This window comes from Peromyscus maniculatus, chromosome 23 (assembly GCF_049852395.1).
Source record: "Peromyscus maniculatus bairdii isolate BWxNUB_F1_BW_parent chromosome 23, HU_Pman_BW_mat_3.1, whole genome shotgun sequence".
Taxonomy (NCBI): Eukaryota; Metazoa; Chordata; class Mammalia; order Rodentia; family Cricetidae; genus Peromyscus; species Peromyscus maniculatus.
The window spans coordinates 12,949,896-12,969,512 of NC_134874.1; the positions used below are offsets into that span (position 1 = coordinate 12,949,896).

The 19,617-nt window shown below is 47.5% G+C and overlaps 1 protein-coding gene across 8 annotated transcripts in view; it reads left to right on the forward strand.

Moving 5' to 3' along the window:
* The window catches only part of Hectd4 (HECT domain E3 ubiquitin protein ligase 4), a 173,616-nt gene that overhangs the window by 128,249 nt on the left and 25,750 nt on the right, over positions 1 to 19,617 (forward strand). For all 8 annotated transcript variants that reach the window (XM_076560985.1, XM_076560978.1, XM_076560980.1 and 5 more), the window contains exons 50-60: positions 1,545 to 1,782; positions 2,483 to 2,619; positions 3,056 to 3,182; positions 4,780 to 4,917; positions 9,726 to 9,862; positions 12,025 to 12,185; positions 13,999 to 14,180; positions 15,448 to 15,653; positions 15,910 to 16,040; positions 16,301 to 16,506; positions 18,717 to 18,896. In XM_076560985.1, coding sequence (XP_076417100.1) covers positions 1,545 to 1,782; positions 2,483 to 2,619; positions 3,056 to 3,182; positions 4,780 to 4,917; positions 9,726 to 9,862; positions 12,025 to 12,185; positions 13,999 to 14,180; positions 15,448 to 15,653; positions 15,910 to 16,040; positions 16,301 to 16,506; positions 18,717 to 18,896 — 1,843 coding nt within the window. The remainder of the gene's footprint in view (positions 1 to 1,544; positions 1,783 to 2,482; positions 2,620 to 3,055; positions 3,183 to 4,779; positions 4,918 to 9,725; positions 9,863 to 12,024; positions 12,186 to 13,998; positions 14,181 to 15,447; positions 15,654 to 15,909; positions 16,041 to 16,300; positions 16,507 to 18,716; positions 18,897 to 19,617) is intronic.

The window sequence follows — 19,617 nt, forward strand, 5'->3', positions numbered from 1 at the left end:
GCGCCTTTCCTGGAACTCACTTGGTAGACCAGGCTGGCCTCGAACTCACAGAGACCCGCTGCCTCTGCCTCCTGAGTGCTGGGATTAAAGGCGTGCACCACCACCGCCCGGCCAAGAATACATTCTTTAAAGAAATGTCTTCTTGACTGGAAGGGGGAGGAGAAAAGCTTTTGTCTAACCTTTACCTGCAGTGATGGGCATGGCAAACCTGGACAAGTGCTTCTTTCCCCTGCTGGATAACCCTGAGTCTTGGGTCTGGGGCTGTGTCCAGAATTAGCACGAATCTGCTCTGAGCACCTCTCAGCCATCCTTCCTTAACAAGAAATGGTACACCAGTGAAGTGTCTCTGAAGATAGCTTGGGAGAGTGAGCCCTCTGAGTCACGTAGTATAGCAGAAACTTGGAGAGTTGTTCTCTGGTGAAGACTCAAAAATTCAACACTTCTCTTCCCCCAGCACCTCCAAAACACAGACACACACAGACACAGACACAGACACACACACACACACACACACACACACACACACACACACACACTTTGAGGGCTTCTGTTGACTTTGAAGGAGCACCTAGGAACACCGGCTGTTCTATGGTACATTATCACTGATGACATGCTGCAGCCCCTAATCTGTGTCCATTCCCAGTCCATAGTCAGATGCCTCCTCATGCACTCCGCACTAGGCTGCAGCAGAACACATGTTCCAGATGAGCTGCTTCCCTGGTCTTCCTGTCTCATCCTGTCCCATGCTTTCATTCATTCAACAAATACGTGCCCAGTGTCTATGTGCAAGTACCACATCATGTTCTGAATTGAAGCAGAGAACAAGGTATTGATGCTGTCTCTCTCTCTCTTATACTGTAATCAATTAGAGGAATTGGACATTAGTCAAGTAATCACAGAAACATGTATATAATCACAAACCAATAAGTGCTTAGAGTGGGAATCTAGTCTCTGAGTACCAATCCTATTCCTGTGCTCTGAAGACATGATGGTTAAGTCAGGCCTGGACATTAGCTAGTCTTGGAAAGTTGGAAGAACGTTGTGGGCAGAGAAATGAACAGCACAGGTGTGGTGTGCACACTTGTAATCCTGCTCTTGAGAGATGAGTCAAGAAGATTGATGGAGCTGGAGAGATGCTCATCCATTTCTAACTCCAGTCCCAAGGACCCGGTGCCCTCTTCTAGCATCTGCAGGCACCAGGCACACGTGTGATACAGAAACATATGTGCAGGCAAAATTCTCGTACACGTAAAATAAGTAAATAAAAATTTAAAGACGATTATTGAGAGTTTGAGGCTAGCCTGGGCTACATCGTAACACACTGTTGGCCAGGAGAAGGTAAGAGTGTTAGAGTCAATGAGTGGGTTGGGCAGCACTCCAGGCACAGGACACACATGCCTGTTCCTTTGCCTGTTTCTCCTGCTTCCCACTCCTGGGCTGGTCTTTAGGTTTAACATTCACTGAAGTGCACTTTGTTGTTTAAAAATAAAAAAAGAAAGAAAGAAAATCTAAATAATCCTAAGTCCTTTGTTTGCTTTTTCTAGAACACAAAAACTCGAGCCAACTTTGGCTCCCGCCCGTTTGCATATGCTGAAGGACAGGCCCATCGCAACGCTGCGGACCTGTGCACTGACCTGGCAGAGGAGATCAGCGCGAACTTCGAGGCTCTGCCGTTTGCTATGGCATCTGACAGCGACAACGATGCCGGCACCAGTATTGCATCAGACCCAGGCACTCATGGGCCACCATGCCGAATTGCTGCAGTGGCCACAGCGCAGCAACGTAAGCCACATCATCCTTCTCCCTGCTGCTAGTGCTGTGAAGTCCACAAGTCTGCTAGTGCAGGCATCTGCGGTGTGGTGAGAGACTTTTATAAAGACTGGCACAGGAGAGGGCCAGCCTGGGAGTGCTCCACCGGGTAGTGCTAAGTGTTGTCTAGAAAGTATGGGGTAGGAAGCCAGAAACCAGATGTGTATGAAATCGCTTCACCTTACAGTGTTCCTCATTTTTTAAAATATCTTTAAACTGAGATCATCAAGTAATTATAAAATGGTAGAATTAGACACATGGTAGAAATCTGTGTGCTACAATGTTTTCTGATGATTTTTTAAAAAATCATATTAAGCCAGGTCAGGTGATTCAGGCTTATAAACCCAGGTATTCAGGAGGCTGAAGCAGGAGGATAATAAATTCAAGGCCTGTGTGTGCTGTAGGGTATGTTCAAGGCCAACCTGAGCAACTTAACAAGACCTATTTCAACATTCAGTTAGACAGACGGGAGAGAGAGAGAGAGAGAGAGAGAGAGAGAGAGAGAGAGAGAGAGAGAGAGAGAGAGAGAGAGAGAGAGAGAATGCACACATAGACAGAAGCTGGGGACATACCTCAGTAGTCGAAGCTATACCTAAAATGGAGACAGTCCCATCCCTAGACCTGTGAAAGAAGAGAGAAGAAAGGAAAGGAATCTAACCGTGTTTTGTTACAGAATATGACAGTGACACCTCCTGCCACTATAAAGTCGAGCTCAGCTATGAGAATTTCATCACCTCTGGGCCAGACCCCCACCCACCTCCCATTGCAGATGATGAAAGTGATGACGATGATGATGATGACATCCCACAGGTGAGAGCCCACAGCCTGGGTCAGGACATCATCTCGGGGACAAGGCCGATGATGTTAGCTTTCTGCTGTGTCCTTGTGTGAGTAGTTACCTTGGCACATTCATCTCTGAACTGCCCATGAGTAGCCATGTCTGCTAGGCTGGGCTGCTCCAGAGAGGTCTACATGTTGAAGGGTGAAGGACCCTGATGGTAGTAGCTCAGCAGGGAATCCAAGCTACAGTGAGAATGCTTTGGTGGCTCTGAAGGCAAGGAAGTACTTGCTGGGGAGGAAGGACTTGCTAGGGGGGTGGGGCTTGCTGTGGTGGGGGATGAAAGGCTTGCTGTGGGGTGCCTAAGGCCTTGTGTTTAGGCCAGCCTTGAGCAGGGCAGGTCCTTGCACAGAGCTACAAGTGCCTGCATGAAGCTCTTCCTCAGCTCACGAGCTTCCTCTCCCGCAGGAGGACCACTATGCCCTGCTGGTGAAAGCGTGGGAGACCAAGGTTTTCCCTACCATCCGAAGACGCTTCCGCAATGAAGCTGAGCGAAAGTCGGGCCTGGACCAGATCAAGGGTGCTTTACAACTAGGTCTGCTGTGTTTTGTTCTCCTGAAGAGTCACTGAGAGGCGTGAGGGATGAGGGGGATACAGTTGAGGAGAGGGGCTCTTCAGATGGTGTGTCTGGTTTGATGTCAGTGAACTCTGGGTCCTTTGCCTTCATTGCTAGGCTTCATTTCCCTTGTCAGTGTGACTATGAAGCCGGAATAGTTGTCATGGGAGGCTGTGTGGCCTGGTGGAGAATGCTCACATCTGCAATCACAGATGGGCTGTTTAGCAGCTGATGGAGCTTGAGCTTCCCCATCTTGAATGGAATCAGGAGTGATCTCTACCTCCCCTGTATGTGTGAAACCAATAACCTGATGCACATGGCATTCCTAAGAGCAGAGCCTGGGGTGTAGAAGTGCTCTCAGTACAGTGCTCAGTGTCATAGCAGCAATGACGGTGGTGCCATTTCCCCTTCAACAGAGCAGTGGCAAAGGTCAGAAGGAGGGTGGGGGTGGCTCCCAGCACCCAGAGGACAGCTGCTGTCACCAGGTCCCTTGGGGCAGGCTAGCGGGACGCCCACAAGGTCTGCATGACCCACATGACCCCCTACTTGTTCCTTAAACAGTAGGTTTTCCTCCTCTGCAGTATTCCTTTCAAAAAACTTGCAGATCACTGCAATTCTGAAATCTGGTCCCGCTCAGCCCAGCTTCTTGCCCACCCTGGCGGCAGCAGCTGCTTCCCATGACGTCCTTCTGTAACTGTGCCTTCCTTTAAAGCGTGCTCACATTGCTACACCTTTTCACTACAGAAAGGCCAGTGAATAGAGATTGTAGCTGTGTGATGGCTGGGCTGTTTAAAAGCAGTCTCCTGTCAGCCCACATTGTCTTGTCCATGGTGGCTACACCTTGTGGGTCTGAAACAGCTACAGCAAAAGGAAACACCTCGCTGGACCCCCACAGTGCTTTCCTTTTGCTTGTTACCAACTACTGGCCATCTCTTTGCTTGGCTTGTTAGAATAGTTAATACCACACTGTCAGCTTTGCTGTTGAGTGTAATCATATCCTTCCCTATGGGAGGTAAACAAAGCAGCCGGATATAGTGGTGCAGCCTGTGATCCAGACAGGGTGGCAAGTTCAAGACTGTCCAGGGCCATATAGGGAGACCCTTTCAAAACAAACAGATCCACAGGACATCTCAGTAGTGGATAGAAGGTGCCTAGCACCGCTCTCCACCTCTCTAAAGAATGTGTTTATTGTGGCACCAGATCTGCAGGGTCAGAAGCAAACACTGCTCTCACATTCTCCTCCTCCTCTTCATTGGCCGTTTGTTCTTCAGTTAGCCCGAGTTAGATGCAGCATAGCCGTGTGCCTTGTGAACTGTCCTGGACGGAGGCTCCAGCTCTTTGTGCTCTGCTGATGCACACCAGCAGTGCTGGCTCAGGTGCTCTCTCCTTGGCACACCTGGCAAGGTCCATCTGAGGCTCCTAGAAGTGATGGCGTTAGTATTTAAACTGAGGACAAAGTGTCCTCCCAGCAAGGGCACGGAAATACTCTCCATTGTTTCGTCCCAGGCACAAGTCAGTGCCCTATTGGACTGAAGATTGTGTTCCCTGAGAGTTACTTGGTGTGCTGTGTTTGCAGGCATGGTGGACATCGCCCGGCAGACAGTTGAATTCCTCTATGAGGAGAACGGCGGCATCCCAAGAGACCTTTATCTTCCCACCATTGAGGACATTAAAGATGAAGCAAACAAGTTCACAATTGACAAAGTCCGAAAAGGTTTTGCTTTTGCTTCCTCCTTGCTCTGTGTGTGACATTCCCCTGAAAGGAGCAGCTGCTGGCTCCCAGGGTGGTCTTTCTCTGAGTGAAGTGACCTCCAAACTCTCATGTGAAGCCTTCAAGTGTCCTGGTGGGCCACAAGAAGGCACGTGACCTCTGGTAGTCTCTCCCATGTGCTCCAAGCTCACTGGCATAAGCAGCTGTGTCAGGGCTGAGAGTAGAGGAAGGAAGCAGGCTTCAGGTAGGCTTCCTGCGTGGGTGTGGACTCGGAGTTAGTAAGCCACGGGTTTAGCTGGGCATGGTGGCACGCTCTTGGAGGTAACAAGATCTGTTCAAGGTCAACCTTGGCTACAGTTTGAGGACAGCCTAGGTTATGTGAAACCCTGTCTCACAAACAAACAACCATCAACAAAAACCCATAAAACACCCAAACCACATGGCCATGGTTTATAGAGCTTTTTAGAATTTAAATATGCTTTTCACAAAAATCTATTACACTTTGAAGAAACAACAGAAAAACACATACACAAAGAATTTCAAGCCACTCATTTTTTTAGCCTAATAATCTTCACAAAAACTCCTGATAGCTGGAGCTGGAGAAATGGCTCAGGAGTTAAGGGTGCTGGCTGCTCTTATAGAGGACCTGAGTTTGGTTCCCAGCACCCACATGGTAGCTCACAACCATGAAGAATTCCAGCTCCAGGGTATCTACTAAACCATTTCCTCTATCTAATTCTTTAGCATATTCATATCCCCAGAAAAATTCTGTGCTCTTCCATCGACCCATCCTTCCCTCTCCCTGGACTCTGAACTGTGTCTCTCCCTCTTGTCTGTGGTTTTACCTGTTCTGGGCATTTGTTACAGATGGAATCATTTAACATGTGATCTCTCAGACTTTGCTCCTCTTTCCAGGGTCATCTCCCCCTTTTTGTCAAAATAAAAAGAAATGTTTTAACTTTAACATAGTAAGACTATATATAATAAGAACAGTTATCAGGTAAGGATTACATTTACAATATCCAGTCCCTTTGCATTTGGCAAATTTGGAGAAATCACTCTATTATCTATTCTATTTTGATGAGTCCAAAACTCTGTACCTAATTTACCTTCTATCCTCACTAAGGAAAACTGTAACTATCTAGTTTTCAACTCCATCAAAGATCCCAGGAGGATATAATATTACCTAAGCAAACAGGAAGTGCAGTGCAAGCCACTTCCAAAACTATAGAAATGACAGAGACATATGTCTGCCTGGACAGTCACCCAAGGCTCCTCTGCAACATTGGGGCATCCATCTTTGGCCTACAGGCCTAGAAAATATGGCAGACTTTTCTATGAAGCAAGAATTTTGAAGGACTGTCCCACCTTGTTTTGTCAAAGTTGGGCAGTCACTTTTCTTTGTGCCCTGCAGACTATCTAGCAGACTTTTCTATGAAGCAGGAATCTTCCAAGACTGCCCCGTTTGGCAGTTGCTTTCCTTTGTGTCCTGCATGTCCAGCTTGAACAGTATACTGTCAGCAGTCGAGGCAAGGACAGTTTATTTCCCAAATGGCTGGCTTTGCCACATTGAAAGCAACCTCCACATGGAGGTTCTTCAATGCCCATCAGCCTTTCTGAAGTAAATTGGTGCTGTCAGGAGGAAATGCATCTCACTGTCATGAAAAGCCCATGTTAACAAAACATCGTAAATGCCATATCTTATAGGTTTTTGATGTGTTTGAAGACCATCTATCTATGTAAATATATCTGTTTAACCTTGAAAACATACTAATATGACTACAGGTTTATTATTATAGATGACTACTAACCTGCATTCCTTAATTATACATTACATTTTTAAGTGAGCTGCATAAGCACAATACCCCAACCAAGAGTAGAAACATATGTACAATATAACAAAAATAACTTTAAATTTGTATCAATATACCAAAGTCCATACCAATGTAAAACATTTGAGGTTAATACTTGTCTTTTTATCCTATATTCCTATATCCCCCCCTAATGGTAGCAATCATCCATAACCCACCAAATGATCAAAAAACACCCACTCCACTTCTTGGGAATGTTTATCTCTAGACTGCTTCCTGTTGTCTGTGGGCAATGGCAGCTTTAGGAAACCTGAGAAAATTGAAATAATGGTTAAGTCTTGGGAAAACTAGTTATAACATCTGTTGTTCAGTCTCTGTGCAGTGAGAAAAAGTACAAGGCCTATCTGAAGTCCTGGCTAGAATAGTTTGTGAGGCTGGACCATCTCAGCCAGCAGCCTTAAAGCTGTTCTGCATGCAGAACTCTGAGGAAACTGCAGCAGAGGCATCTGAGAGACTGGATCACCCGGGCCACCCATTTTCACTGGTGTCTGGTCCCCTTGCTCTGAAAACACACAGACTTTCAAAGGTAACATACATGTCGGCATTAACACAAGTATGGACTGTGTTTTGTACACAACCCAACCAAAGATGTTTGTGGATTTTTTTTATGTTTGAGCAGGTAAAATATACATCACCTGGCTAGTAGTTTTTCTAGGTTTATTTCTTTTATATCTGTAGCCAAGATTTTCAGGAGGTCTCCCCCAATCAAACCTGATCTCGATTAACCTTGAACAAACCCACAGCCTTTTGATTCTTGTGGAAACAAAAGGGTAATCTCTTCCCCAACACAACACAGTTTTTGACTTCCATTTTAAAGTTAAGGCATTCTTTACATATCTAGGCTGGTTTAACTCAGCAGTCCCCTTAACAATCACATGTCTCTCAGCAGCTATCATTAAGTCATCAGTATTCAAAAAATTGAACAAGACACCATACAGGATCCAGACTCCCTGTGTATTTACCATCTTTACGTGGCTTATCCTTTTTATATTACTTTAGTCTTTCTTTAAAGACTTTATTATTTTTAAACTATTTTTTCTATGACTGTTTGTATCCATTTTCTTTTCTTTCTTAAGCCTACACACATTTTTACGCACACTGTACCTGTTTCCCCCTGATCCTACTCTGGTAAGTGCCTGCAGCTGCACACTTGCAGTGGTATCAGCTGTGTGGGAGGGGCCTCACTGCTCAGCAACTGCTCATCAGTGCAGGCTAGGCCCTCTGCAAGAGGCTCTGGCCGCTGGCTCCGCCCCTTCTCAGGTCCATGACCACCAAGCCTAAGCCTGCAGCCTGCTCTGGAGCTGCCTTTGCCAGGGAACTGCATTCATCCACCCCAGCTCTAGGAAGTTTGCGCCTGCATTATGGCAGGCATTTTTACTTAGGTTGCTGTTTCTACTTAGTGTGCCAGCTTTTTTCTTTTCCTTTTCCTTTTCCTTACTTTTCTGCCATCTCAGGCCCTGTGTGAAAATTCAGGCCCCATGGTGGATATCAAATGTAGCAGGCTTTTTCTTTTGGGCCACCAACCAGCTCCTAAATCATGACTCGGAGACTTATTGTTAATTTTAAATGCTTGGTCTTATTTTAGCTCTTGTTTTAATCTGTTTCTATGTTTTACCTCAGAGCTTTTTACTTTTCTTTCCTTCTGTATGACTTACTCTGCCTCTGGCTGCCTGGCCCTGGGCCCTCTCTTTCTCCCTTGTTCTCTCCTCTCTCATTCTCTTTTCCCAAGCCTAGATTCCTTCTACTTATTCTCTCTGCCCTCCACTCCTGCCTATCTCTCTACTGACTAGCTATTGGCCATTTAGCTGTTTATTAGATCAGGTATCTTAGGCAAGCAAGGTGAAACAGCAAGGCATCTTTACATAGTTAAACAAATGCAGTATAAACAAACGTAACACATCCTTACCTAGTTAAACAAATGCAGTATAAACAAATGTAACACATCCTTACCTAGTTAAACAAATGCAGTATAAACAAACGTAACACATCTTTGTCTAGTTAAACAAATGCAGTATAAACAAACGTAACACATCTTTGTCTAGTTAAACAAATGCAGTATAAACAAACGTAACACATCTTTGTCTAGTTAAACAAATGGAATATGAACAAATGTAACACATCTTTGTCTAGTTAAACAAATGGAATGTGAACAAATGTAACACATCTTTGCCTAGTTAAACAAATGTGACACACCTTTACACAGTTAAATACACTCATCCATAAAGCATGTGTCAATACTTGATTCTTTTTACTGTCAAGCAGTGCTCCATTGTATAGACATGCCCCTTAGTTGTTTTCATTCATCGTTGATGGATGATTGAATTGGCCCTGCTTTTTGCCTATTAGGAATACTGTTACTCTAAACATCTGTGTCACCCTCTTGTATGGACATACATCTTCATTTCTCTAGGAGAAATACATATGTATTATAATAGATTTGAATCTATAAACATGAGTAGAATTGTTGGGTGATATGGTAACTCTATGTTTAACCTTTTGAGAAACTACCAAAATACTTTCTAAAGCATCCCTACATTCTGGACCATCCTACATTCCCAGCAGCTCACCAGCTATGTATGAGTGTTCCAGTTTCTGCACATGTGTGGCAGTGTGTTCCATCTGTCTCTTTATATCAGCAATTGCTGTTGCCGAGGGGTCTCACTGTGGCTCTTACATCTCCCTGATGATTGACAAGTAATAATGAACATTGCTTCATGTGTTATCTTTTTATTTCTTTTTGGAGAAGTATTTATCCAAGTCCTCTTCCTGTTTTTAAATGGCTTACTTGTCTTCTTAACTCATGAATTGGAAGAGTTTACCATTTTGTTATTACTTTACAGGCTGAGCTATGCTCCTTTTTTATTGTCACATGCTGCAGAACTTTTTTAGATCCTACAGCACGGCCTCCCAAGGTGAACTGGTCTTCCTTTACTTCCTCAGGTCTCACGGTTGTAACACGCTCTCCAGACAGCAGCAATGTCACCAGCAGTACCGTGGGAACTGCCCTGCCAAAATTTGCCATCCGAGGGATGCTCAAAACCTTTGGCCTTCATGGAGTTGTCCTAGATGTCGATTCAGTAAGTGAACAGCCACTTTGGCTCCTCCAGTCCTGTATGTGTAGAGAGGCTGCTATGCCCAGGTACCAGACAAAGGGACTACAGGGTCTGTTCTCAACTCCACACAGACACATGAAACAGGGATTGTGCTCTGAGATTTCTCTTCAAGTTAGAAACAAGGAAACTGGGCTAGAGAGGTGACTCAGTGGTTAAAAGCCCTCACTCTGGGGACTGGACCTGCCTGGACTGAGTCTACCAGGTTGATCGCAGTCCTCGGGGAGAGGCTTTGCCCTGGAGGAGGTGGGAATGGGGGGTGGGCTGGGGGTAAGGGGAGGGGGTGGGAGAGGGGAGAACAGGGGAACCCGTGGCTGATATGTAGAACTGAATGGTATTGTAAAATAAAATAAAAGGAAAAAAAAAAAGTTAAAAAAAAAAAAAAAAGCCCTCACTCTATCATTAGGAACAAAGTTCAGATCCCAGCACCTATGGCAGGCAGCTCACAGGCACTTTAACTCCAAGGGATCCAAGTGCCTTCTGGCCTCTGTGGGCACCCAAACACACATGTGCATACAGTCACATGACAAACATACATAGATAAACATAAAATAAATCCTACAAAGAAAGGAGGAGAGTAAATAGAAGTGCAGCTGTGTGGAAGGACTCAGTGAGAACATCTCACACTTAGGGGAGTGAAGCTACACCAGCACTCCCTGACATTCTACACCGCCAGTCACGTCCCAACTGTCACTGCCTCGCATCAGCTCATTGAGGAGCAAAGTGAGCCGCTGTCCTTGAAGACAGCATCAGGATTGTTAAAGGCAAGGAATCTATCTGATAGCTCTATTCTATTGGTAGAAACTAAAAGTAAGCTGCTACATATGCACTCTGCATTCAAATACCAATATAATTTTTACCTAGGCATTATTAAAGATTTACTTTAAAAAGCAATTAAAATATACTCACAAATTATACAAGGGCTATTTTAACAAAATTTGGTTTTTCTAATCTTTATTTGATTTGAAATTTTTTCCTGTTTTCCTGAAGACTTTTTTTAAAATGATTTTTCTTTTTTTTTTTAAGATTTATTTCTTTATTATGTACACAGTGTTCTGCCTGCATGCCAGAAGAGGGCACCAGATCACATTACAGATGGTTGTGAGCCACCATGTGGTTACTGGGAATTGAACTCAGAACCTCTGGAAGAGCAGCCAGTGCTCTTAACCTCTGAGCCATTTATCCAGCCCTATTTATTTCTATTTTATGTGCATTGGTGTTTTGACAGCATGTAGGTCTGTGTGAGGGTGTTGGATCCCCTGGAACTGGAGTTACAGACAGTCTTGAGTTGCCCTGTGGGTGCTGGGAATTGAACCAGGTTCCTTTGGAAGAACAGCCAGTGCTCTCCACCACTGAGCCATCTTTTCAGTCCTGTCCCGTCCCGTCTCTGTCCCTGTCCCCGTACTGTGTGTCGTCGTCCCCCCCCACCGCCCAAGGCTTTTTTAAAATAACTGTTTTTTTTTTCTGTTTTCTATTATGTGTTAATTTATAATTAAGAATTGATTTTGTGGGAAATACTGGAGAAATGGCTCAACAGTTAAGAGTATTTGCTGCTCCTACAGAACATCTGGGTTTGGCAACTCACAACTGTCCACTTCCAGGGAATCTGTCCACTTCCAGACACTCTGTTCTGGCCTCCAAGGTCAACTGCTCTCAATGTGATTATATACACATAGGACACACAGACACACATGTAATTAAAAATAATAAAAATAAATCTTTTAGCGAGGTGTAGTGGTGCATGCCCTTAATTCCAACACTCTGGAGGCAGAGGCAGGTGGATTTCTGTGAATTCCAGGCCAGCCAGGAGTACACAGTGAGACCCTGTCTCAAAAAAATACTTTTTTGAGAACAATTAAATCAACATGTGTATTGTAAATTCTCTTTGGGTTCATTAATCTAGTTCATAAAATAGCAACTAGAGGGTTGGGGATTTAGCTCAGTGGTAGAGCGCTTGCCTAGCAAGCGCAAGGCCCTGGGTTTGGTCCTCAGCTCTGGGGAAAAAAATAGCAACTAGATACAAATTATAGCATAAAATCTAACTTTAATATATACATATCTTTGCATGAACTTGAAAAATAAAGTTAATTCTCAGAAAAGCAGGTTGGATGTTTACTTCTCCATTGCAGGTGAATGAGTTGGTGCAGGTGGAGACATACCTCCGGAGTGAAGGGGTGCTGGTGCGGTACTGGTACCCCATCGATATGTTGGAAAGACCCCCTGCAGGCTACCGAAGGACGGCCACTAATGGGCTGGTCACACTGGACAATACCAACCTTCAAATTCACAGGTAAACCTGGGCCCTTCTCTCTTTGGGGCATAGAGATGTGTCTACTGTGTTTTTCCCTGTGTCCCGTTCATGCTTGACTAGAAGGCTTTTCCTTCACAGCTGAGAGTTAGAAGGAGGAAGGCAGTTGCAGAATTGCAAGAGGCAGGAAGAAAAGATGGTCTAGGAGCACATGGCCTGTGTCACAGGCACTCTACTGTGACTTGGGGACTGGAGCCAGCTCGAGGGGCACAGTCAAGACATGCCGAGGAAAAGAGTCAGGAGGGAACAGAAGGGACACCCAGCTCATTCATGGGAGGAGAACAGCCAGCTGTCCCCCTTGGTTAGCCACCTGCTAACCAAGTGTACTCTGAACACTGGCTGTGTGCACAGTACAGTGCAGGACTCTGAAAGGGGCAGAGCTGCAGTGGACACAGGCTGCCCTCTACAGGCGAAATCGAATGATGATCATCACAATGCCCCTAAGGGGCTGGAGAGAGCACTCCTAGGTTAAGACTTTCCTGTGATTTTGAGGCCAGCCTCGTCTGCATAATGAATCCCAGGCCAGCCAAGGATTGTGTTTATTAAAAAATACATAAGTAAAAATTCTCCTATGATTTGTTCCTTCCCATCATAGAAATCCCTGCTCTGGGGCTCAGTGGTTAAGACCACTGTCTGCTCCTCCAGAGGACTTGGGTTCAATACCCAGAACCCACATGGCAGCTCACACCTGTCTGTAACTCCAGTTCCAGGAGATCCAGTCCCCTTACACAGAAACATATGTAGGCAAACACCAATGCAAATAAATAAATCAGGAGGAGGAGGAGAACAAGAAGAAGAAATCCAGCTGCAGTTGAGAGGAAGGCAGAGTAACAAGTGCAGTTCTCCTCTCAAAGCCTCTGCACACCATGTTCCTCTCCATCTGTCCTTTAGCCTCTCAGTTTCTCCTCAGGCAAACCCACACTGTCTATGTCTGTGCTTCCAACACCTGGGAAACTGAGGCAGAGGATCACCTGAGCTGGACACATCAAGACCCCTTTGGGGACACATAATCAGATCTTCACATTATGATTCATAACAGTTGCAAAATGACAGTTATGAAGTAGCAACAAAATAATGTTATGGTTGGGGTCAGCACAATGTGAGGAACTGTATTGAAGGGTCCCAGCATTCGGAAGGTTGAGAACCGCTGGGCTAGACCAGTGGATCTCCTCTCTAGCCTCTCACTCTAAAGGGATGGTTGGTGTCAGACCTTCCCAGGTGGAGGGCTCCGAACTGTAGCTCACTTGTGACACCTGTGAGCCTCGGAGGCTTCTTCCCTCCTTGGCCACACTAGGCTTTCTGTCTCTGCACACTGTATTTCACTTCTGCCTCAGGGATCTACATGGCCAGCTCACTCTAATTATGCCACTTTCCGTGAACTGTTACCTCTTCAAAGGGTCTGCCTTGGAAATGTTGATGTATTATCCTTTATCTTACTTAGTAACATCCAGTTGTGTAGACTTACCACTAAATTAATGAACTTGAAGATTATTTCCACTCTTTGGCCCTTAGAAACACTGTTGCTATGAACTTATGTTTACAAAGTTTTGTGTAGATATTTTCATTTCTTTTTCAAGGGTGTTTTTTGAGTTGAAAAAAAAAACAAAACAAAACCCACAAAGCAAACTATTGTGGCTTTGATTTAAAACTCAAGTGAATCACTCGAGACACAGAACACAGGGCCAGGAGAGAAGTCTGGGATGTAGTGTCTTCTGTCATTGTCCCACCTCCCCCCCACACACACAAGCTCTGCTGTCAGCATGACTCAGTGTGTCTCCCCTCTCTCTTCCCTCAGAGAGCTGCTGCGGTGTGAGGCTGCACTGGCCAGGCTGTACTGTCGCATGGCCTTGCTCAACATCTTCGCCCCCAAGCTGCCTCACCTATTCACTCGCCTCTTCCACATCCCCGCCATCCGAGACATCACCTTAGAGCACCTGCAGCTCCTGTCCAATCAGCTCCTCGCTCCTCCCCTCCCAGGTAAGACTTGGCCAGGGAAAAAGAGCCCTGAGGTTGAGCCAGGTCATACGGGCTGTCTGCCATGCTAATTTTCCAGGGTGGGGAAGGAACCTGAGATAGCCATGCCATCTGCTCTTAGCCAACTGAGTGCACTCTCACCTCAGTCAGCTAGTGGTCGGCCAGTGCTCACCGAACAGGGGACTGCTGTGACAGACGCTCTGCCCGACCCTGCAGAGACAGCCATAGGTTCCCATGCAGGGCTTGTTCTGGAGCTGCTCGTGTGAGCCAGCTAAGCCCGGGCCCTCTGTGCTCAACTGGGCAGTGCTGAGTGAGGAAATCATCCCTTGGTCCTCCCATGACGGAGACGCTCCTGTCTGCCGCAACCTCCGTGTTTCTTCTCGTCACCTAAGATAGTGAGTGGTAAGGGAGGCACAGGCAGCCACAGGGGCCCAGCCAGCATGTACACAACCCCTCTCCACTAGCCTGACAGAGCACCAGGGTCCATCAGCCCACTTAGAGGAATACACCGTAAGTGGAGCTTGGCCGTGAAGACTGAGTAGTCACACTGGCCACCTCAGCATACCTTAGTGGAGCCTAGGCTGGCCCAGCGCGGCTGCATGGGCCGTCCCATATGGGTCTGTAAGAAGCTTGGCTGCGGGGATGACTGTCAGTAGGACTTACTGTACCAGCATGAGGGCCCAAATCTGGGCACCAGCACCCACGTGGAAAGTTGTGCACAAGCTGGGTGTTGGTGGCGCACGCCTTTAATCCCAGCACTCGGGAGGCAGAGGCAGGAGAATCTCTGTGAGTCTGAGGCCAGCCTGGGCTACAGAGCGAGATCCAGGACAGCCAGGCCTGCACAGAGAGACCTGCCTGGGTACAGTGGTGTGCATCTGGAACCTCGGTGTTAGGGAGATGGAGACAAGAGGCTCCCTGGAGCTCACCAGCCAGCCAGGTTACGTGAATCAGTGAAAGACCCTGTCTCAAAAACTAAGGTGAAGAGCTGCTGAGGAAGACACCTAACATCAACCTCGGGCCTCCAGGCATGCACGTACACACACATGCCCGTACACAAAACCAGAGGCCTGGGCTTCCACTGAGGGTGTTATTTGTAGCACTATGTTATCCTAAAAAGAAAGCACAAGTTTAAAGGCCACAAGCTCTTGTCTTCCTCCCACTGCCCGGATGATTTCCCGTCAGCGCCATCCTTCCTTGGGTGTCTGCCTCCCAGGCTCCCGCAGGCTGGCTGCTGCAGTTCTGTCATGTCCCTTCCTTGTCCTGCCCACAGACGGCACCATCAGCTCCAGCTCCATCCTCCTGGCACAGTCCCTACGGCACTGCATCCACTCACAGAGCTGCTCGGCCACCGACCTCTTCTACCAGGGCAGCTCCCAGACGCTGAGGGAGTGGCTCAGCGTGGCCATCACCCGCACCCTGCACCAGGGCGAGGACAGCCTCCTGGAGCTGACGAAGCAGATCTGCGCCTTCCTGCAGGTAGAGGGGGGCTTGGGCTCCTAGGACCCTGCTGGGGCCACCACTGAAACAGGCGGGTCCCTGCCCTGCTGAGTAGTGCTCTCCCGTGGGCCACGGGGCGGCCACTCTTGAGGAACTCTTGGGCCTCTGGTGGCCTTCTCCTCCAGAGGCTGCCCGCCTCTTGCACCTATTGCAGCGTGTGTCCTTCCTCACGGGATGAGATGGAGTGCGTTCCCTGTGTCTAGCCCACACTTGCTTCTTACATGTCTCCTTTCAGACAGCACCGGAGCAGTTCCCCTCGGAAGAATTCCCAATTTCTGAGTCCAAAGTCAATATGGATGTGAATTTTCCTGGAGCGGCCTTTGTTGTTGTGTCTTGCAAAGAAAGTCAGTCTGGATTCCGCAAAGAGTAAGTTGTCCTTTCTCCAGAAGACGGTGCTGGGGAGAGAAAGCTAAGTGGATCATTCCAGCAGCACTGCCCCAGGAACCTGTCTCCAGCTGTCCTTGCCCTCAAGTGCACACTATCTTTAAAGCACTTACAGCTCTTCCTGTGTCTCCTGTGTCTGTGGGGAATAGGCTTTATAGAGAACGACTTCTAAAGGTGGTGGAGATGACTTATGCCCAGTACCTGGCCTGGCCAAGTCTGTCTTAACCCCCACTTCCTCTCAGCTCCTCTCTGTACAAGGCCCCGTGGGCGCGTGTGCTCGTCTATGGGCTTGGCCACAAAGTGAAGCGCACCGGCCAGCTGAACCTCATCGAAGCTGCCTGCTACCCCCGAGATGCCTCCCCAGCCAACACTGGGCTCGCCCCTCCACCCACAGCTGACCAGTATCCTTCTGTGGTTCTCTCCACAGACAAGGTCCACATCAAACTAGGTGAGTCTTTCTCAGCTCACGGTGTTGCAGATGGCGGCGTTGGGAGCTCCCAGTCCCATTGCTATGAGTGAGGACCAAGACTGCTCAGAGCAGGGGGCTTGAGAGACCGGGGAGTTAAGGCCTGGCAGAGGCCACCAGGCCCAGAGGGCTTGCCTTCCTCCTCAAGCTCTGCAGAGAGCAGCAGTCTCACTCTTGGAGCCGTCACCGTCTGGAGCAGTCCCATTTGCCAAATGCTCCTCGAGTTTGTGTTGTGACAGCTCTCTGGTGTCTGATGTGTCCTGTGAGCGCCTGCTGCCTTTCTCTCTAGCATCCCCGGAAATCCTCAGGGATTGGGGGTCTTGATGGATTTTTTTGGTTCTTTGTTTGTTTAAGATCTTTAAGTGTAGCCCCGGCTGTCCCAGAACTCTCTATATAGACCAGCTGGCCTAGAACTCACAGAGATCTGCCTGTCTTTACTTCCAAGTGTTAGAATTAAAGACATGCACCACTATCCCTGGCCCTTTTTTCTTTTTTTAAATTTGAGTTAATTTAATGTATATGGGTGTCTCACCTGCATGTGTGTCTGTGCAGCACTTGTGTGCCTGGTGCCCGCAGAGAGCAGACTTAAGGTCCCGGAACTGGAGTTGTAGACAGTCCTGAGCTTCCATGTGGGTTCTGTCAGCTACACCTGGTCCTCTAGAAGAGCAGCCAGGGTTTTTAATCACTGAGCCACGCTCCAGCTCCTACAGTCTTGTCTTCTTCTTTTTCTGTCTTTCTCTTTTTTTTTTCTTTTTTTCCTTTTTGGTTTTTATAAAAACAGGGTTTCTCAGTGTAACAGTTCTGTCCTGAAACTCGATTTGTAGGGGCTAGAGAGATGGCTGCTCAGAGGTCAAGAGCACTGGCTCTACTTCCAGAGGTTGCTGAATTCAATTCCCAGCACCCACATGATGGTTTTTAACCATCTATAATGAAATCTGGTGCTCTCTTCTGGCCTGCAGGGATATATGCAGGCAGAACACTGTATGCATAATAAATAAATATTTTTAAAAACAAACAAACAAACAAAAACCTTGATTTATAGACTAGGCTGGCCTTGAACTCATAGAGATCTACCTGCCTCTGCCTCTCCAGTGCTGGGATTAAAGGTGTTCCCTACCACTGCCCAGCAACCTACATTCCTCTCTCTCTCTCTCTCTCTCTCTCTCTCTCTCTCTTGAACTAAAGAGACAGCTCAGCAGTCTTTTTTCTCTTAGAAATGGGACAGTTGTGAGTTGCCATGTGGGTGCTGGGAATTGAACCCAGGTCTACCAGAAGAGCAGCCACTGCTCCCAACCACTGAGCCATCTCTCCAGCCCTACACTATTTTCTTAACCTTTTCCCCCCATAGTCTTTTGCCTTCACCTCGTGCTATTCAAGCTTTACATTAAAATAGGATCTTGCTGGGGAATAGTTCAGTGATACAGCAAGTGCTTAGCATGTGCCAGGCCCTGGGTTCCACCTCCAGCATAATGAACCAAAACAAACGTTTTTCTGTCATCTACATCTTTGGCATACAGACGTCCACCTCAAGGTGCGCTTTCTCTCACCTCACCAAAGGTCCCTGAGACTCACTTTCCATCCCTGGTGCTCACAGTGGGCATGGGTTGCAGTACAGGGTGGGAGGTCACTTCAGTCAGACTTGGGCTCTGGCTGTGAAAGGAGGTAATAAGAAAATTCAAACCCGTGGTCGGAGGTGGAGGTCCATGCAGAACACTGAGCACAGTTTCCATCACTACAAAGAGCAGGGGAACCTTCCCAGCTCCCCTGCCAGGGTCCTAAATGTAGGTTTCAGCTCTTAGTGAGTTGCGGTCACTCAAAAGGGCATGTCTTCAGGCTGGGCAGGCTTCAGGAAAGCCTCTTTCAGAGCAGACCTTACACCCATCTCTAGTTCTGGGCTTGAGGCCCTTGGTGTCTTCTCCTGTCTTTACTTAGTTCTTCTTTAGTTATTTTGCTATGTAGTCCAGACCTGCTTCAAACTCACAGTCTTACTGCCTCAGCCTTCCATTGGTGGGATGACAGATGGGAGCCACTATGCCTGGCCTGCCCATTGACACCTCACTAGATGCTCCTACTGCTGCTCTTTATCCCGCTGCCACAGCAGCAGGTCTGGAGGCCCTGGGCAGCAGGTGCTTTCTCAGATGGACCTGGGTCAGATGCTGCCAATCACACATGCTCTTTCTGGGCCTTCTTAGGAGTATCCCCACCTCCTGGAGCTGTGCTGGTCTTGCACTCTCTGCCCCTGGAGTTCCCCCTGGCGATGGCCTTTGCAGAGCAGCTGCTGTCGTGGAAATCCGAGGACAGTGAAGGGAAGTCAGAGGACGAGCCTGACGCCATTCCTACCGCGGTCCTCCTGCACGTGGTGGAGCTGCTGGGTGAGCAGGGGTCAGGGGTGGGTGGAGGCTGGCCTACAGGTAGTCCAGGCAGCTGCAACCTGTCAGAGCACTTGTGCTGAAAGCAGGCTTGGGAGTCCTGACTCCGAGTCAGCTGTCTGCAGGGCGTTGCCACTGTACCGCCTGATGGCAGCTGCCCATGAAGCGAAGAGCAACACTGCCATGCTTCAAAGTGGTAAATGTTTGCCAGGTATGGAGGCAGAGGTAAGCTGATCTCAAAACAACAACAAAATGTAAATGTTTGCCTCGTAGGCTGTTTTTTATAACTGATGGTGAAGGGTGGCATGGACATGAGCAGTGCCCCAAATGGAACGTTACAACCGCAGAGCTGCTGACAGACTTAAAGCACACAACACTCACAAAATGGTCAACTCAGGGGTCAGATTCTCAACTACAAGCAAACTTACCTCCCAAATATTTAAAGTAAACATTGAACTTTAGTCCGCAGTGTTCCTGCTCCTGGTCTAGAGGTGTGCTTCAAATTAATCAGGATATAAGGGAGGGGCTGGATGGCTAGAGGTCCAGATGAGTGTGTGCTGAAGCAGCTCCAATGACTTGTTCATGGAGTCTGGATGCTGGGCATAGAGGGACAGACCCTGGTGAAGACTAAAACAAACCAGCTAGCAATCCCAGATGCCTCAGGGCCACATATGTCACTGAAACAAACAAATAACCAGAGGAAAGGGGGTGTTGACATAGACCC